The sequence below is a fragment of the Macaca thibetana genome, chromosome 2, assembly GCF_024542745.1.
Source record: "Macaca thibetana thibetana isolate TM-01 chromosome 2, ASM2454274v1, whole genome shotgun sequence".
NCBI classification, from domain to species: Eukaryota; Metazoa; Chordata; class Mammalia; order Primates; family Cercopithecidae; genus Macaca; species Macaca thibetana.
The window spans coordinates 158,057,470-158,070,679 of record NC_065579.1 but is presented as its reverse complement, the minus strand read 5'-3'; the positions used below and the strand labels follow the sequence as shown (position 1 = coordinate 158,070,679).

General features: G+C 40.5%; 1 protein-coding gene across 3 annotated transcripts in view; it reads right to left on the bottom strand.

Moving 5' to 3' along the window:
• The window catches only part of LSAMP (limbic system associated membrane protein), a 647,096-nt gene extending 635,656 nt beyond the window's left edge, over positions 1–11,440 (bottom strand). For all 3 annotated transcript variants that reach the window (XM_050781918.1, XM_050781919.1, XM_050781917.1), the window contains exon 1: positions 10,761–11,440. In XM_050781918.1, the coding sequence (XP_050637875.1) occupies positions 10,761–10,915 (155 nt within the window). In that variant the 5' untranslated portion in view covers positions 10,916–11,440. The remainder of the gene's footprint in view (positions 1–10,760) is intronic.
• Between the last annotated feature and the right edge of the window lie 1,770 nt (positions 11,441–13,210).

The window sequence follows — 13,210 nt, the reverse complement described above, 5'->3', positions numbered from 1 at the left end:
CCAATAATCAGAGAATTATCTATCTCTGATTTTATGACTGGACCCTCTTCAACCCCACATCCACAATTACTTCAGTGGTGGCTGACTTCATCAAAATATCTTCCTTCAGTCTGATATTCTTCTAATGTGTTTCCTCTTTTATAAATCAACTTTAGTCAGCTTGATTTATAGTACAACCATCTTTCTCTGTTCAATTCAGTAGGCAAATATTTATTTGAGCATTCACGGGTACTGAGCTAAATTCTGGGATGAAAAGGTAAAGTAAATGAGATGCCTATATTTGAGGCAAGACACAAGTAAACAAGATGTTTTTAAGACATGTAGTAAATGCAAAGTTTAAAGGATTCAGGGAGGCTAGCAGTGATAATAAACAGGATACTTAGCTTAGCTTGGGAGAATTAAGGAGGATTTCCTGAACGAGACAGCACCAGAACTGAGTCTTAAGTCTTGAAGGAGGAGCAAAGAGGTAACCTAGTAAAGATGTTTGGAGGACTGAGGGTTAGAAGGAGAAGGAGGAGTCTCACTCTGTTGCTAGGCTGGAGTGCAGTGGCACGATCTCGGCTCACTGCAACCTCTGCCTCCCAGGTTCAAGCAATTCTCCTGCTTCAGCCTCCTGAGTAGATGGGACTACAGGCACGTGCCACCACACCCAGCTAATTTTTGTATTTTTAGTAGAGACGGGGTTTCACCACGTTGGCCAGGATGGTCTCGATCTCTTAACCTCGTGATCCATCAGCCTCGGCCTCCCAAAATGCTGGAATTACAGGTGTGAGCCACTGCGCCCGGCCGGGGCTTTGACTTTATGGTGGATGTTCTTGGAAGGATCGAGTGGCACATTTAGACTAATACTGGAAAACCACAGGTCTTGCATAGGCCATCTCCGGTCCTTCATTCTGCCAATTTCATGAAGTCTAGAAGTTCTAAGTAGACTGAAGATGTGATCTGGTAAACTTAAATAAGGCAGGAAGAAGCACTAGTTCAGTTCTTACTTAATGTCAGACCTTTGTCTCCATCTTCTCCCCACAGAGCTAGACCAGGTTTTATGATCTGAGATTATACAGTAAGAGTTTGAAAAGATGGAGCTCCACGCTTTGAGATTAACCTTCAAGTCATCCCTGGGTTACCATAGCTTTGATACAGAGCTTCAGCTCTAAAAACTGGGTCCCTCTCTTTTACTCCTTAAGCAGGTTACCCATCTTGGTAATGTGCTCAGATCTAAGTCCCTAATTCCTGAGGACTCAAGTTCAAATCAGCTCTTGTCCCAAGGACTCTGTTCCTTTCCTGAACTCCTGGGGCTTGTAACTGAGTCTTCACTACCAGTTGACAACCTCCGTGTCACCCCTGCCTGCCTCCCTGTGGGACTAACTAGGGGGTGCTGGCCTGTTGTTTCTCCTTATTGTGCTTTGTCCTTCTATTGATAAGACCTTGTTGGATGTCTCTGGCCCCACCTCTCACTGCTCAGAAAAGCTCAAGAGATCTTGTCCTGCGTGCCACACCAGAAACCACTAGACACCTGCAAGAGGGCTTTTTGCACACTGCCTCACTACTCAGGAGCCAGAGCTGGATCTATACTCAGTTCCTCTTAACTGGCCACCATCAGCTTCATTGTTAGCCCAAGGCAAATTTTGTATCTACTGGGGGAAAAAAAGTTCTGCCTTCCTCAAAGGATTTTAAATAATAAATCTACAGGGAGTCTAATGAGTAGAGAACCTCTTGAGGATGTTCAAAGAATATCTACAGCCATCCTAATCAGGCAGAAGTTCATAAATAACAATAAGAAGGCAGCAGGTTTAGAAATTCGGTTGTAGTAACTGAGAGAAAGGGTCAAATTCAGATGAGAAGACTGAGTAACAGGCAGAGGTACCAGAAACAAGAAAAAAGGAATTTTCTTAAAAGGGGGCCGGAGTTGTGATAACCAAGGGATCCTTGTAGAGGTTCTACCAAATGTGAAAACAGCTTTAGGAATGATCTTCGACAAAGCAAACAAAAACATAAAGTGGGGAAAGGACACCCTTTTCAACAAATGGTGCTGGGATAATCAGCTAGCCACATGTAGGCAAATGAAACTGGATCTGCATCTCTCAACTTATACAAAAATCAACTCAAGATGGATTAAGGACTTAAACCCAAGACCTGAAACTACAAAAATTCTAGAGGATAACATTGGAAAAACCTTTCTAGACATTGGCTTAGGCAAGGATTTTATGACCCAAAACCCAAAAGCAATTGCAATAAAAACAAAGATAAATAGTTGGGACCTAATTAAACCACAGAGGTTTTACACAGCAAAAGGAACAGTCAGCAGAGTAAACAGACAACCCACAGACTGAGAGAAAATCTTCACAATCCATACATCTGACAAAGGACTAATATCCAGAATCTACAACCACCTCAAACAAATCATTAAGAAAAAAATCCCATCAAAAAGTGGGCTAAGGACACAAATAGACAATTCTCAAAAGAAGATATACGAATGGCCAACAAACATATGAAAGAATGCTCAACATCACTAATGAAAATCAAACTACAATGTGATACCACCTTACTCCTCCAAGAATGGCCATAATCAAAGAATCAAAACACAATAGATGCTGGCGTGGATGCGGTGATCAGAGAACACTTCTACACTGCTGGTGGGAATGTTGACTAGTACAGCCACTATGGAAAACAGTGTGGAGATTCCTTAAAGAACTAAAAGTAGAACTACCATTTGATCCAGCAATCCCATCACTGGATATCTACCCAGAGGAAAAGAAGTCATTATTCGAAAAAGATACTTGCACACGCATGTTTATAGCAGCACAATTCACAACTGCAAAATCTGTGAAGCCAACCCAAATGCCCATCAATCAACAAGTGGGTAAAGTGATAAAGTGTGAAATCTATCTATCTATCTATCTATCTATCTATCTATCTATCTATCTATCTATCTATCTATAAAAAACTCAGCCATAAAAAGGAATGAATTAACAGCATTTGCAATGACCTGGATGACATTGGAGACTATTATTCTAAATGAAGTAACTCAGGAATGTAAAACCAAACATCATATGTTTTCACTGATATGTGGGAGCTAAGCTATGAGGACACAAAGGCATAAGAATGATACAATAGACTTTGGGGACTTGGGGCAAGAGTGGAAGGGGGGCGAGGAATAAAAGACAACAAATACGGTGCACTGTATGCTGCTCGGGTAATGGGTGCACTAGGATCTCACAAATCACCACTAAAGAACTTACTCATATAACCAAATATCACCTGTATTCCAATAATTTATAGAAAAAAATAATAAAAACCAATAAGCTGGTAGCTTCAAGTGGAGGAAGGAAAACTCATGCGGTATAGACAGATGGTAGACATGTGAAAGATGGGACATTTCCTTGAAACAAATCCTCCTTGACCAACACTAACTGGATGATCCTCCACAGGTAAATGCAGATTTGATTTACAGGGAGGAGAGAGAGGGAAAAGGGGAGGAGAGGAAGGAGAGAGGAGAAGGGAGGAGAGAAGGGAAGAGGGACGAGTTGGAGGGAGGAGGAGGGGAGAGAAGGGAAGGGGAGAGGAGAGAAGAAGAGAGGAAGGAAGAGGAGAGAAAGATATTTTTAAGCATACATTTATGTATAATAAAAATGGCATTTCATCAGATAAAATGAAAACCAAAAAGGTAATCTCAAGTGGTACTGTGAAATGAAAATTAAAATACATGAGTTCTAATTCTCAATTGATCACTCAAGTTTTTGGACAATGAGCTAAATTTTTCTCTTCTCAGTTACCTCACTTTAAAATGAGATGGTGGACTGCCTAATCTCCAAGACCTTTCCTATTCTATATTTCTATGAAGTTTCCCTACAGTAATTAACAAAACCCGAAGTAAAGGGTTTATTATGTAAAGGTTAATCACACATTAACTGGAGGTTAAGTTTTAATTACAGGTAACTACCAAAAAAAAAAAAGGCTACTTGCCCTGCACTCTTGATAAGAAACTCAACTATATCATAAGATACTTGTGACTTTAAAGGAATTGAAACAAAATAATAAAAACATTGTAGTGCAACTGGCCTATGTGTAGCATAGAAATAATAATACAAATCTTGTTTTCTTACATTTTTAAAATTTTCTAAAAGTTATATCCTGCTGTAAATATGACTATAGTCTTAAGAGCTTATAGTTTACACCATTACATAGTTTATAAAATACTTTGATACAGATATCATTTGATCATAAAAATAGTTTGTATAGTAGGCAAAAATAGTTGTCAGTTACCTTTATTTAATAGATTAGAGTCTTTCATGCTATTTAGAGGTTGGTCTTCTGACTACTTCTTGACCATTTTGAACTTATTATATCCTTTATGAAAAGTCTTTTATCTGTGACACAGGCTTATCTATAAGTTTTAACTAAAGAGAAATCAATATATAAAATTGAGATGAATTATACAAATACAATTATTTAGCAAATCACATATTCATATATGTAAGCGCACAGAATTTACCATGCTTGAATATGTTAGCACAGAAGCCATGTTCCTTGTCTAAATACTGTCTCTTTTCTCCCTTAGTGATAGCATTAGAAGCAACAAAAAAACAACTTAGAACAGTTCTGTATCTTGTCTAACTCAAATGAGACAGCACAGAAGAAGCTTTATGTTATTTCGATAGAAATTATGTAAATCTGACTCATATTAAAGAAAGTCACCCCATTTTCCATGGCCTTATAATGATGAAATTGTGTAACAAACAAATGGGTTTATGGTGGTCTATTTCCTCTCTCCTGTTTGAATTTGTTCATCTTTAGCTACTGACATACTTCTCAAATGGTACAACGTGACTTCAGCTTTTTTACTGATATCTATTTAGTGCTGCCCTGAAAATGATTTGTAAAAGAGATTCCTTATCCAGTGAGGTACTGGTTTTTACCTCTATGTACATAGTAGAATCATTAAAAAACAAAAGAACAACAACCTGTGCCCAGTCCCTTCCCCAAACAAACCACATCAGAAATTTCTGAGAGGAGAGGATATGTGGCATCAGTATTTTTTAAAAGTTCCGCAGCTGACAGTACTGTACTCCCATGGCTGTGAACTATCTAATGCAGTGCTTCTCCAACATCAGTATGCTGGCGAATCGCTAGTCTTGTTAAAATGTGGACTTTGATTTAGTCCCTCCAGCACAGGTCCTGAGATTTTGTTTTTGTAACAGGCAACTATGTGATACTTAAGATGCCCATCTGTGGATCATACTTGTAGTATCCTGTAGTATCCGCATCAGCTGAGAACTTTTGAGAAATGCAAATTCTCAGACTTACCAGGGACCTGTAGACTCAAAAACTCCAGCGATGGAGGTCAAGCAATCTGTCATAGCAAGCCCTCCATATACTTTACATACACACTGAAATTTGAGACACACTGGCCTAAAAAAAAAGAAAACAAAAAAGAATTCCCTGAAGTCTAAATAACTGGCTGTATGTGGTTGAAAAGCCATTGATTGTTTATGTTTGTGTAGCACTTTACAGTTCAAGAAACTTCTACCTTACCCCCTGTGAGCATCTTAAAACAACCCTGTAGGGTAACTAAAATACATAGTTTCAGCATTTTTATTTATTTATTTATTTATTTTTGAGTTGGAGTCTCGCTTTGTCACCAGGCTGGAGTGCAGTGGCACGATCTTGGCTCACTGCAACCTCTGCCCCACGGGTTCAAGCAATTCTCCTTTCTCAGTCTCCCAAGCAGCTGGGACTGCAGGTGCGCACCACCATGCCCACCTAATTTTTGTAGAGATGGGTTTTCACCATGTTGGCCAGGATGGTCTCAATCTCTTGACCTTGTGATTCCCTGGCCTCAGCCTCCCTAAGTGCTGGGATTACAGGCGTGAGCCACCGCACCCAGCCGATAGTTTTAGCATTTTGTAAATCAAACTGAAGCTCAAAGTATTCAAGAGACTTGCTTAAAGTTATAGCATGCAAGTATAGATCCAAATTCAGAGCCCAGATCTTCTGAGTCGTACAAACTAACAGGCAGGACATTAGAGAAAAACAGGGCCAATGGCTATAAGCTCTAAATCATGCCCTGGAGAAGGGATATCTCTGAGGCTCAGATGATGACAGGGAGAGGGACAAGGATATTCAGGCAACCTCCTATCAGGTGAGTCACAGCCCTTTGTATTTGGCACTCTCAGAGACCACAGTAAAAAGCACTAATCCTTTTTGGCCTGAGTTTGCTGTTATGTGGAATCAGCTTTGAGAAACACAAACATTTAACCCTCACCAGTGACTTAGTGGATGAGTTAGTCACCTTTGGTTCTTTCCACAATTCTACAGATATGTCATTCCAAGTCAAACCACATAAAATAAAAATCTCTTGTGTATTGCATGTGTGTATAGACGCACTTATATGTCCCATACTTAGAGAAAAACAAATGGCCACAATTTGCCATTTTCTTACGAGATTTGCCCACTGTGTTTCTCAGGCCATAAATGACAACAAATGATAAAGTTCACAGGTACATAAATATTCTTTAACAAAATGTATATAATATGCCATATTCCTAGATGACATATAGTATGCTATACTCCATTATCTACTAAGTATATCTGATAAAGGATTTATCGGCAATGCATGATCCTTAAAGTATCAGGGCTAACCATCAAATTTTGATTACATTTAGTGATTTAACTACAGAAAAAGAAAACGTCATGATGGTCACAAACTTACCCAGTAGGCCCATGCCCACAGTTTGTTTCAAATAGTGAATTGTAAGTCATAGAAAATCACGTATCGTGTCAAGAATTTGAGTGTTGACACTTTCTTAGTGAATATTGGCATTCCAGATGACTTACAGAAGATAAACAGAAATCTGAACAAGATCTTCACATTTTACTATCAAAGAATCACATCTTCTTTTGTTGTTTCTTCTTTTCCCCCCTTGGTGTAGAAACAAACAGGGAATTAAAGACCCCAAATTTGAAAAAAACTGAATATTAGCTATTCTGCATTTAGATGCTTAGTTTCCTTGGGACTCTTTAATACTTGCTAGGTATGCTGACATTTAACTGGGAACAATGTTATTAACATTAAAAGTATTATAATATCCTGTAAACATCAAATAGGGTCAGAATTACAAAGGAAATAAAATTTTATTACCTTGAATTTAGAATATTTAAAATCACAAGTGTGAAGTCCCTGTATTTTATCACATGTCCACTTGTTTTATATCCAGATACACATGTGTATGTGTGTCTTACAAAGTTGCCTTATGAATAGATATGTGACAATATAATGTATTATGAAACTAGCATGATTCTTTGTGGTCAAATATTTTATTATTATCTTTCCAGAAATCTTCCACTCACATTGAAAATATGGTCAGTAGGACTACTAAAAATGAAATTTTAAAGGTTGGTTTGAAATGCCCTCTATTTCCACTATTCTTTGACTTGTAAGAGAACTATTAATACATAGTCTCAACCTGCCAATATTAAGCAGGAGGTGAATCTCTATGGGCATGACGGTAGAGAGGGAAGAAACAGTATTAGAAACTTATCCAGTAATTGAACTCTTACTCCTGTGGGAGCTGGTAATGAGGCAGGTAGACTCTGTTTAGTAAAGCACCTGAGGCAGCTTCATGACTGAAGTCCTGTGGATAAGCATGTCTCATTCTTTCCTGTGCACACAAATATAAATGCAGATTCTGGTTATTCTATTTAGGGAGGACCTCCAAGGCTGCTGTGCTGCTGCCACTACTTTATGAATCACACTTTGATTCTTTGTCCCTGGGATAGAAGTTGTTGGTATTGTGGTTATCTTTAGTTCTTTATATAATTTCTCATACAGATCTGTCATCTCCTCTAGAAAATAATTGAGTTAGGTATATATACAGGAGGCTATCTCTCTTTCCCTCCAGTTTTGTCACCATAATTATATCGGTTTTATTATTTTCAAAATGATAGAAATTGCAGGGCAAGACCTGAAGACTAGTGTGCACTCTCCTATCTGATGCATAATTACACTAAAGATCATAATTATATAAAAATGAGCATCAATCTCCAAAAGAAACTCTTGTTTCACAGAAAACTTTAAGTCAGTGAAGGTAAGTGTTTTGGGGACAGACAGCTGAACTCCTGTCACTGGATCACCAGAATTACAAACCTCCCTTGTCTCCTGTTGCCGTCTCAGATTATTCAGGGCCACAGACTCACTAAGAGAATTATTTTTTTTCTCCTAGCCATTTCACTTTCTCAGTGCCAAACATCTACTGTGGCTTCCAATGAATCGAGGTCTCCTTCCTTTCCTTCCCTGAAAGCTCATGCACCCAGTAAAATGTCACAAATAAAGTGAAAACACGCCTTTCCCTGTCTGGCCTTATAAACAGAAAGCAAGAGCACCATTCTTCACCAGGAAACTGACCCACAAAGCTTACTGGATTTAAAGAGATTGAGAAGAAGGTCAGCTAAGAAAACAAAGGGAATTCTCTCCACAGTTAATTCGGATGAAGCTCCACCAACCCCAAAATAAACCCTTGTCCAAGGCAAGGAAACAAAAAAGAGGGCATGTAAGGTGAGGTCTGGAAAAGAAATGGTGTTTCACAGGCGACTTATTTGCATGCTCTGTTTGTCTATCGTTTCTTTCCCAGAGAATAAGTGGTTCTGTGTTTATTTTTTCTCTCATAGTCCCTATTTCCACACTGTAATGTCTGCTAAAGTGTAACATTTAAAACTCTGTTTCTATTGCACCATAGACATACAAAAGCACATATGTATCATCCATAGATATGTATACGGTGAGATTGCCTCTGTACAAAAGTATAAGAATATTTTTATTCTTCTGAATTAACATTTCTATACTTATCTAACTCTTAGACAACTATAGTTTAAGGTATAGGAGATGCTAACTTAGAAAGACCTTACAAAGCTCAAGGACACTGAAATAAAAAACGTATACATTCAAGTTATTCATTTTTCTCATATTCAATCTTGTAACCAGTGAACAAAATTTCTAGGGATAGCATACATTCATATAGAGTGCTTCACCATTAAAGGGTTAATGATGTTATGGATTATGAATGTTAGCAATCGAAATGGCATGCTTTTGTGTTTGCAAAAACATTTTCTGCACCATGTCCGAATCCCTTTGCAAACAGATAAATTACTCTATAAATCTTACTACTCCATGTGGATAAATCACACATGCAGGTTTATAAGGCTGAAGAGCTAGAAGGGAAAATCTGTTTTGGATAGTAGGATCTTTGGGATTCATAATCACCAATGCTCAGGAAATGAAGACAGGAGTGCTTACACATTAGCATTTTCTCACTTTTTACAATCTGGAGAAACACACACCCACAAAACACACACACACGCAATGCACGGCACACAACGCACACTTTCCTCTCTAACAAGGCTAGAGCTCCCAAAGCAGGACACTGTGACAGCCAACCAAATTTATTTCTGAGAAAAAGAAAGAAAACTTTGCTGCTGTCGGCAGCTCTGCTAGAGAACTGCTCCCTGATGCCCCAGGGTTTATGCACTATCAGCTCCTTGCACACAGATTAGACGTTTATTTTCTATCGTATGCTGTGTTTTTATTGCCACAACAAGCAATATTAGCTAGATAGACAGACTGACACTGGGTCATTTTATTTGGAGGAAATGAGATTTTAAAAGATCTCCAAGGAGAGTGGTTCTTTCTTTCTTTTTGTTAGCATCTGCCAGAAATTCAAGGAAAGCTAGAAAAAAGAACAAGGGGTAGGTACAGTTGGTAGAGAGGAGGAAGAGAGAAGAGAAGCACAAAAAATAACCTTGGAGCATTTTAGAAATAAAAATATGACTAGGTCTCACTTGAGTCTCTCTAGCTCCCAGTACCTGATAGGGGTCAAACTCCCAAGGACCTGGGACTCTTCCTTTCCAAATTTCAATCTCAAATTATTTTAGAGTTTGGCAGAGCTGCACAGAAAAAACAATTTGAAGTCAATAATCAATTTGAAATCTCCATTGTATGCCAGGTTAATTCTTTCCAAACCTCTGTGTTTAACACTCCTACTCCAAATATCAGCAGTTTGGCAAGTTCCTTTTCTTTCTGCTCCTCATATCTTGTGTTGATTTATATCCACATTCCAGAAAAGGCTCAGTAACCAACCAAAGTTCTAAGATTGATTTATTGCCCTCCATGTCAATTAGAAGATCCGTACAGAAAGTCTTCTATCAGAAACCCTCACACACAGCCTTGATGTGTGTGTGTGTGTGTGTGTTGGCATGCACACACACACACACACACACACACACACACACACGGGAGGAGCAAGGAGAATGCAGTACTGTGTACTACTCTCTGAGAGCCATAATCCAACAACCTTTCTTCAGAATTAAGGAATCCCAACAAAACTCTCAAGTGCAATGCAACAGCAATAACAATAGCAAGAATACTGCCCAGAAGCCACTAATGTCATGGGTGAAGTTAGGCTTCCTTGGTAAGAGAAACAAGGTCCTAAGAACCGAACAACACTTAACCAACACCACTGCTGCTTGACAGGGACCAGAATTCCCTTGAATTTGGTTAGCTATAATGCCAACCAGTCAGTAAAACGGGGACACACACACATACACACACACACACACCACACACACCCCCCCCACAAACCTGCACCATCAGGAGCCGGAGTTCAAGGAGATCAGGCGCACACACACACACACACACACACACACACACACACACACACACACACACACACGTAGACGCGCGCAGCAGAAAAGTTGCCCGAAAGCCCTACCTGAGGATGGCTGTGTCCCCCTGCCTCACGGTGATGTTGTCCGTGCCTCGGTTAAAATCCACGCTGCGAACAGGCAGTCCTGTGGGAAGAAGGCAGAGCAATCTCAGTAGGACCAGCGGCAACTGTTTCCGATCCGGCTGAACTCTCCCGACCATGGTGGCCACGCCGAGGTGCGGGTCCGCGGGGTGCTCTGGAGGGGTGCGCGCTGCTCGCGAGGAGAGGCTTCACCAACACGGGGCTTTCATCCACAGCGAGCGCAGAGCGGGCTTTGCCAGTTTATGGTCCTTTCCACTTTGCCTCTCTCTTTCCCTCGCTCAGTCTCTTTTCCCTCTAAGACTTAACAAAGCCCTCATAAAACCCAAGCAGAAGGGTGAAAAGTAAAAGCAGCACAATTTCAAAAGAGAGAGTGCAAATAGCAAGCCCCGTGGAAGAGCCGAAGAGGAAGCCAAAGGAAGGGGTTCTTGTTTGGTCTCTCTGTGGCTGGATGCTCCTCTGCCAGTGTCTGAGCTGAGCTCCTTCGCTCTGTAACCCACTTTCCCAGGCTGGCTGGCGGGCGGGCGGGCGAGGGAGCCGGCACCAAGCCTGCCAGTGAGTGTACAGAAACAGCCACACAGCAGCAGCAGCAGCAGCAGCAGAAGCAGCAGAAGCAGCAGCAACCCAGAGCCTCTCTCCCCCTCCTCCCTTTCCTGTTTCTCCCAGTCCCCAGCGCTCTCTCTGCTCAGCACCTCCCCCCCAACCCCCGACCCTGCTGGTTATCAACAACCCCTCCACGTCATCCCCTCTGCCCTCCCCTCGACGTGGCCCCTCGCTTTGCACAACTGCCCCCTTCAGCAGCAGCGAGCCTCAGTGAAAGCCTGATGCGCCTTTGGGTTGTCAGGACGACAGCTCCATCTGAGGCCTGGCTGATTTCCTTAAGAAGGGGGAATGGAGTTTAGAGGTACTGTTCAGGAGAGAGGGGAGAAGGAGAGGGACTTAAGCTATAAAAGAACAGGAGAAAGAGTCCAGGAAAGGAGAGGGAAGGAGTGAGGAAAGAAGAAAAAGGAGGTGGGAAAGAGAGTTGCAAATGGGGGGAGTGGGACAGAGAAGGATGGGAAACCATTGAGGTGGGGAGTGAGGGTGGGGAATGTCCTGAAAGATGGGAGAAGGAAACTGAGGAGAAACGTGACAGTGGAGTCTAAGAATAAAAGCCAAAGTTGATTTCAAACGAAACATTCTTGGCAACTGGCTTTGCGTGTTCAAATCTTGTTCATTCTTTCCTCTTTCCTGCACTTTCTCTTACAGGATTAAAATGGTTTATTTTCCCTCCTTCCTTCGTCCCCTCCCCCTCTTGGAACCCCCTTATGAAAGATGGATTGGAGACAATGCTGGTATTGAGTGGTCTGGGGTGTGAATGCTTGGCTTGTTTTTTCCAAGTGCCAGCCTCAGCAGCTGATCCCTGATCCCTAAATCAACTTCACTCTCCAGGAAACCCTCACTCAATCCTACACATGAGTAATGGTATTAAGGATTACTATTTAAAGGACACATTGAATTGCTACCCAAGTTCCTCCTGGCACTTACTTCTCAAAATGTTCATATGCAAGGAAGGAGATTTGTAAATCACAAAGCTTGTCATTTGCAAAGAGACACTAAGTAAGGTTGTGTGCAGTACTCCAGCTAATGGCAGACAGGTTACCATCATTTGTCACTCCTTCTATTCCATGAGCCAAGCAAGTGATGAGGACCATAAAGACCACTGATAGTCACTCAAGTGAGAGCCCCACACTCTTGGACATCTCCCTCAGTACTGATGTTGAGGATAAAGAATGTGTTTGTACCAGCCAAGGACTTCATTTTTCTCTTTTTTGATTAAATTTATTTAAATAATGAAAGTGTTCATATAGTACAAAAACCAAATGGTACAAGGTGCTATAGAGTGAACTGTTGTTTTCTTCTTATTCCTATCTTTAGGCAACCCATTTCTCTTTTTTGGAGGCAACATATATTTTCAGTTTGTTATGTATCTTTCCACAAATATTCCATACATATGAAAATACATATGCACATAGAGAGATATTATACCCATCCCTCTTATGTAAGCAAATGTTTAGCCTAGGACATTTGCCAAAAATAAAATAAAAAGAAAGAAACATGCTTAGGATTCCTTATCAAACCCTACCAGAGCACAAGCCTTAAGGAAACCCTGTGCTGAGACTGGCTTGCCCTCAGAATACTCAAAGCACTTTTTCCGCTGCGTGTTATCAGTTTAAAAGATAGATAAACTCTTACAGATTACGTGAGGAAAAAAAGGAGGACCTCTTTTGCTTTTAAGAAAAAACTGAGGACTGGAATCTGAATTGTCACAAATTCATAATTGATGGAGTTCAATTAATTTTATGTGTACTGTGCATTCATTTTATATAAATCAAGGTGTCCTATGTCAGGGATTATAAGCAGTGCTCAGTTAATAA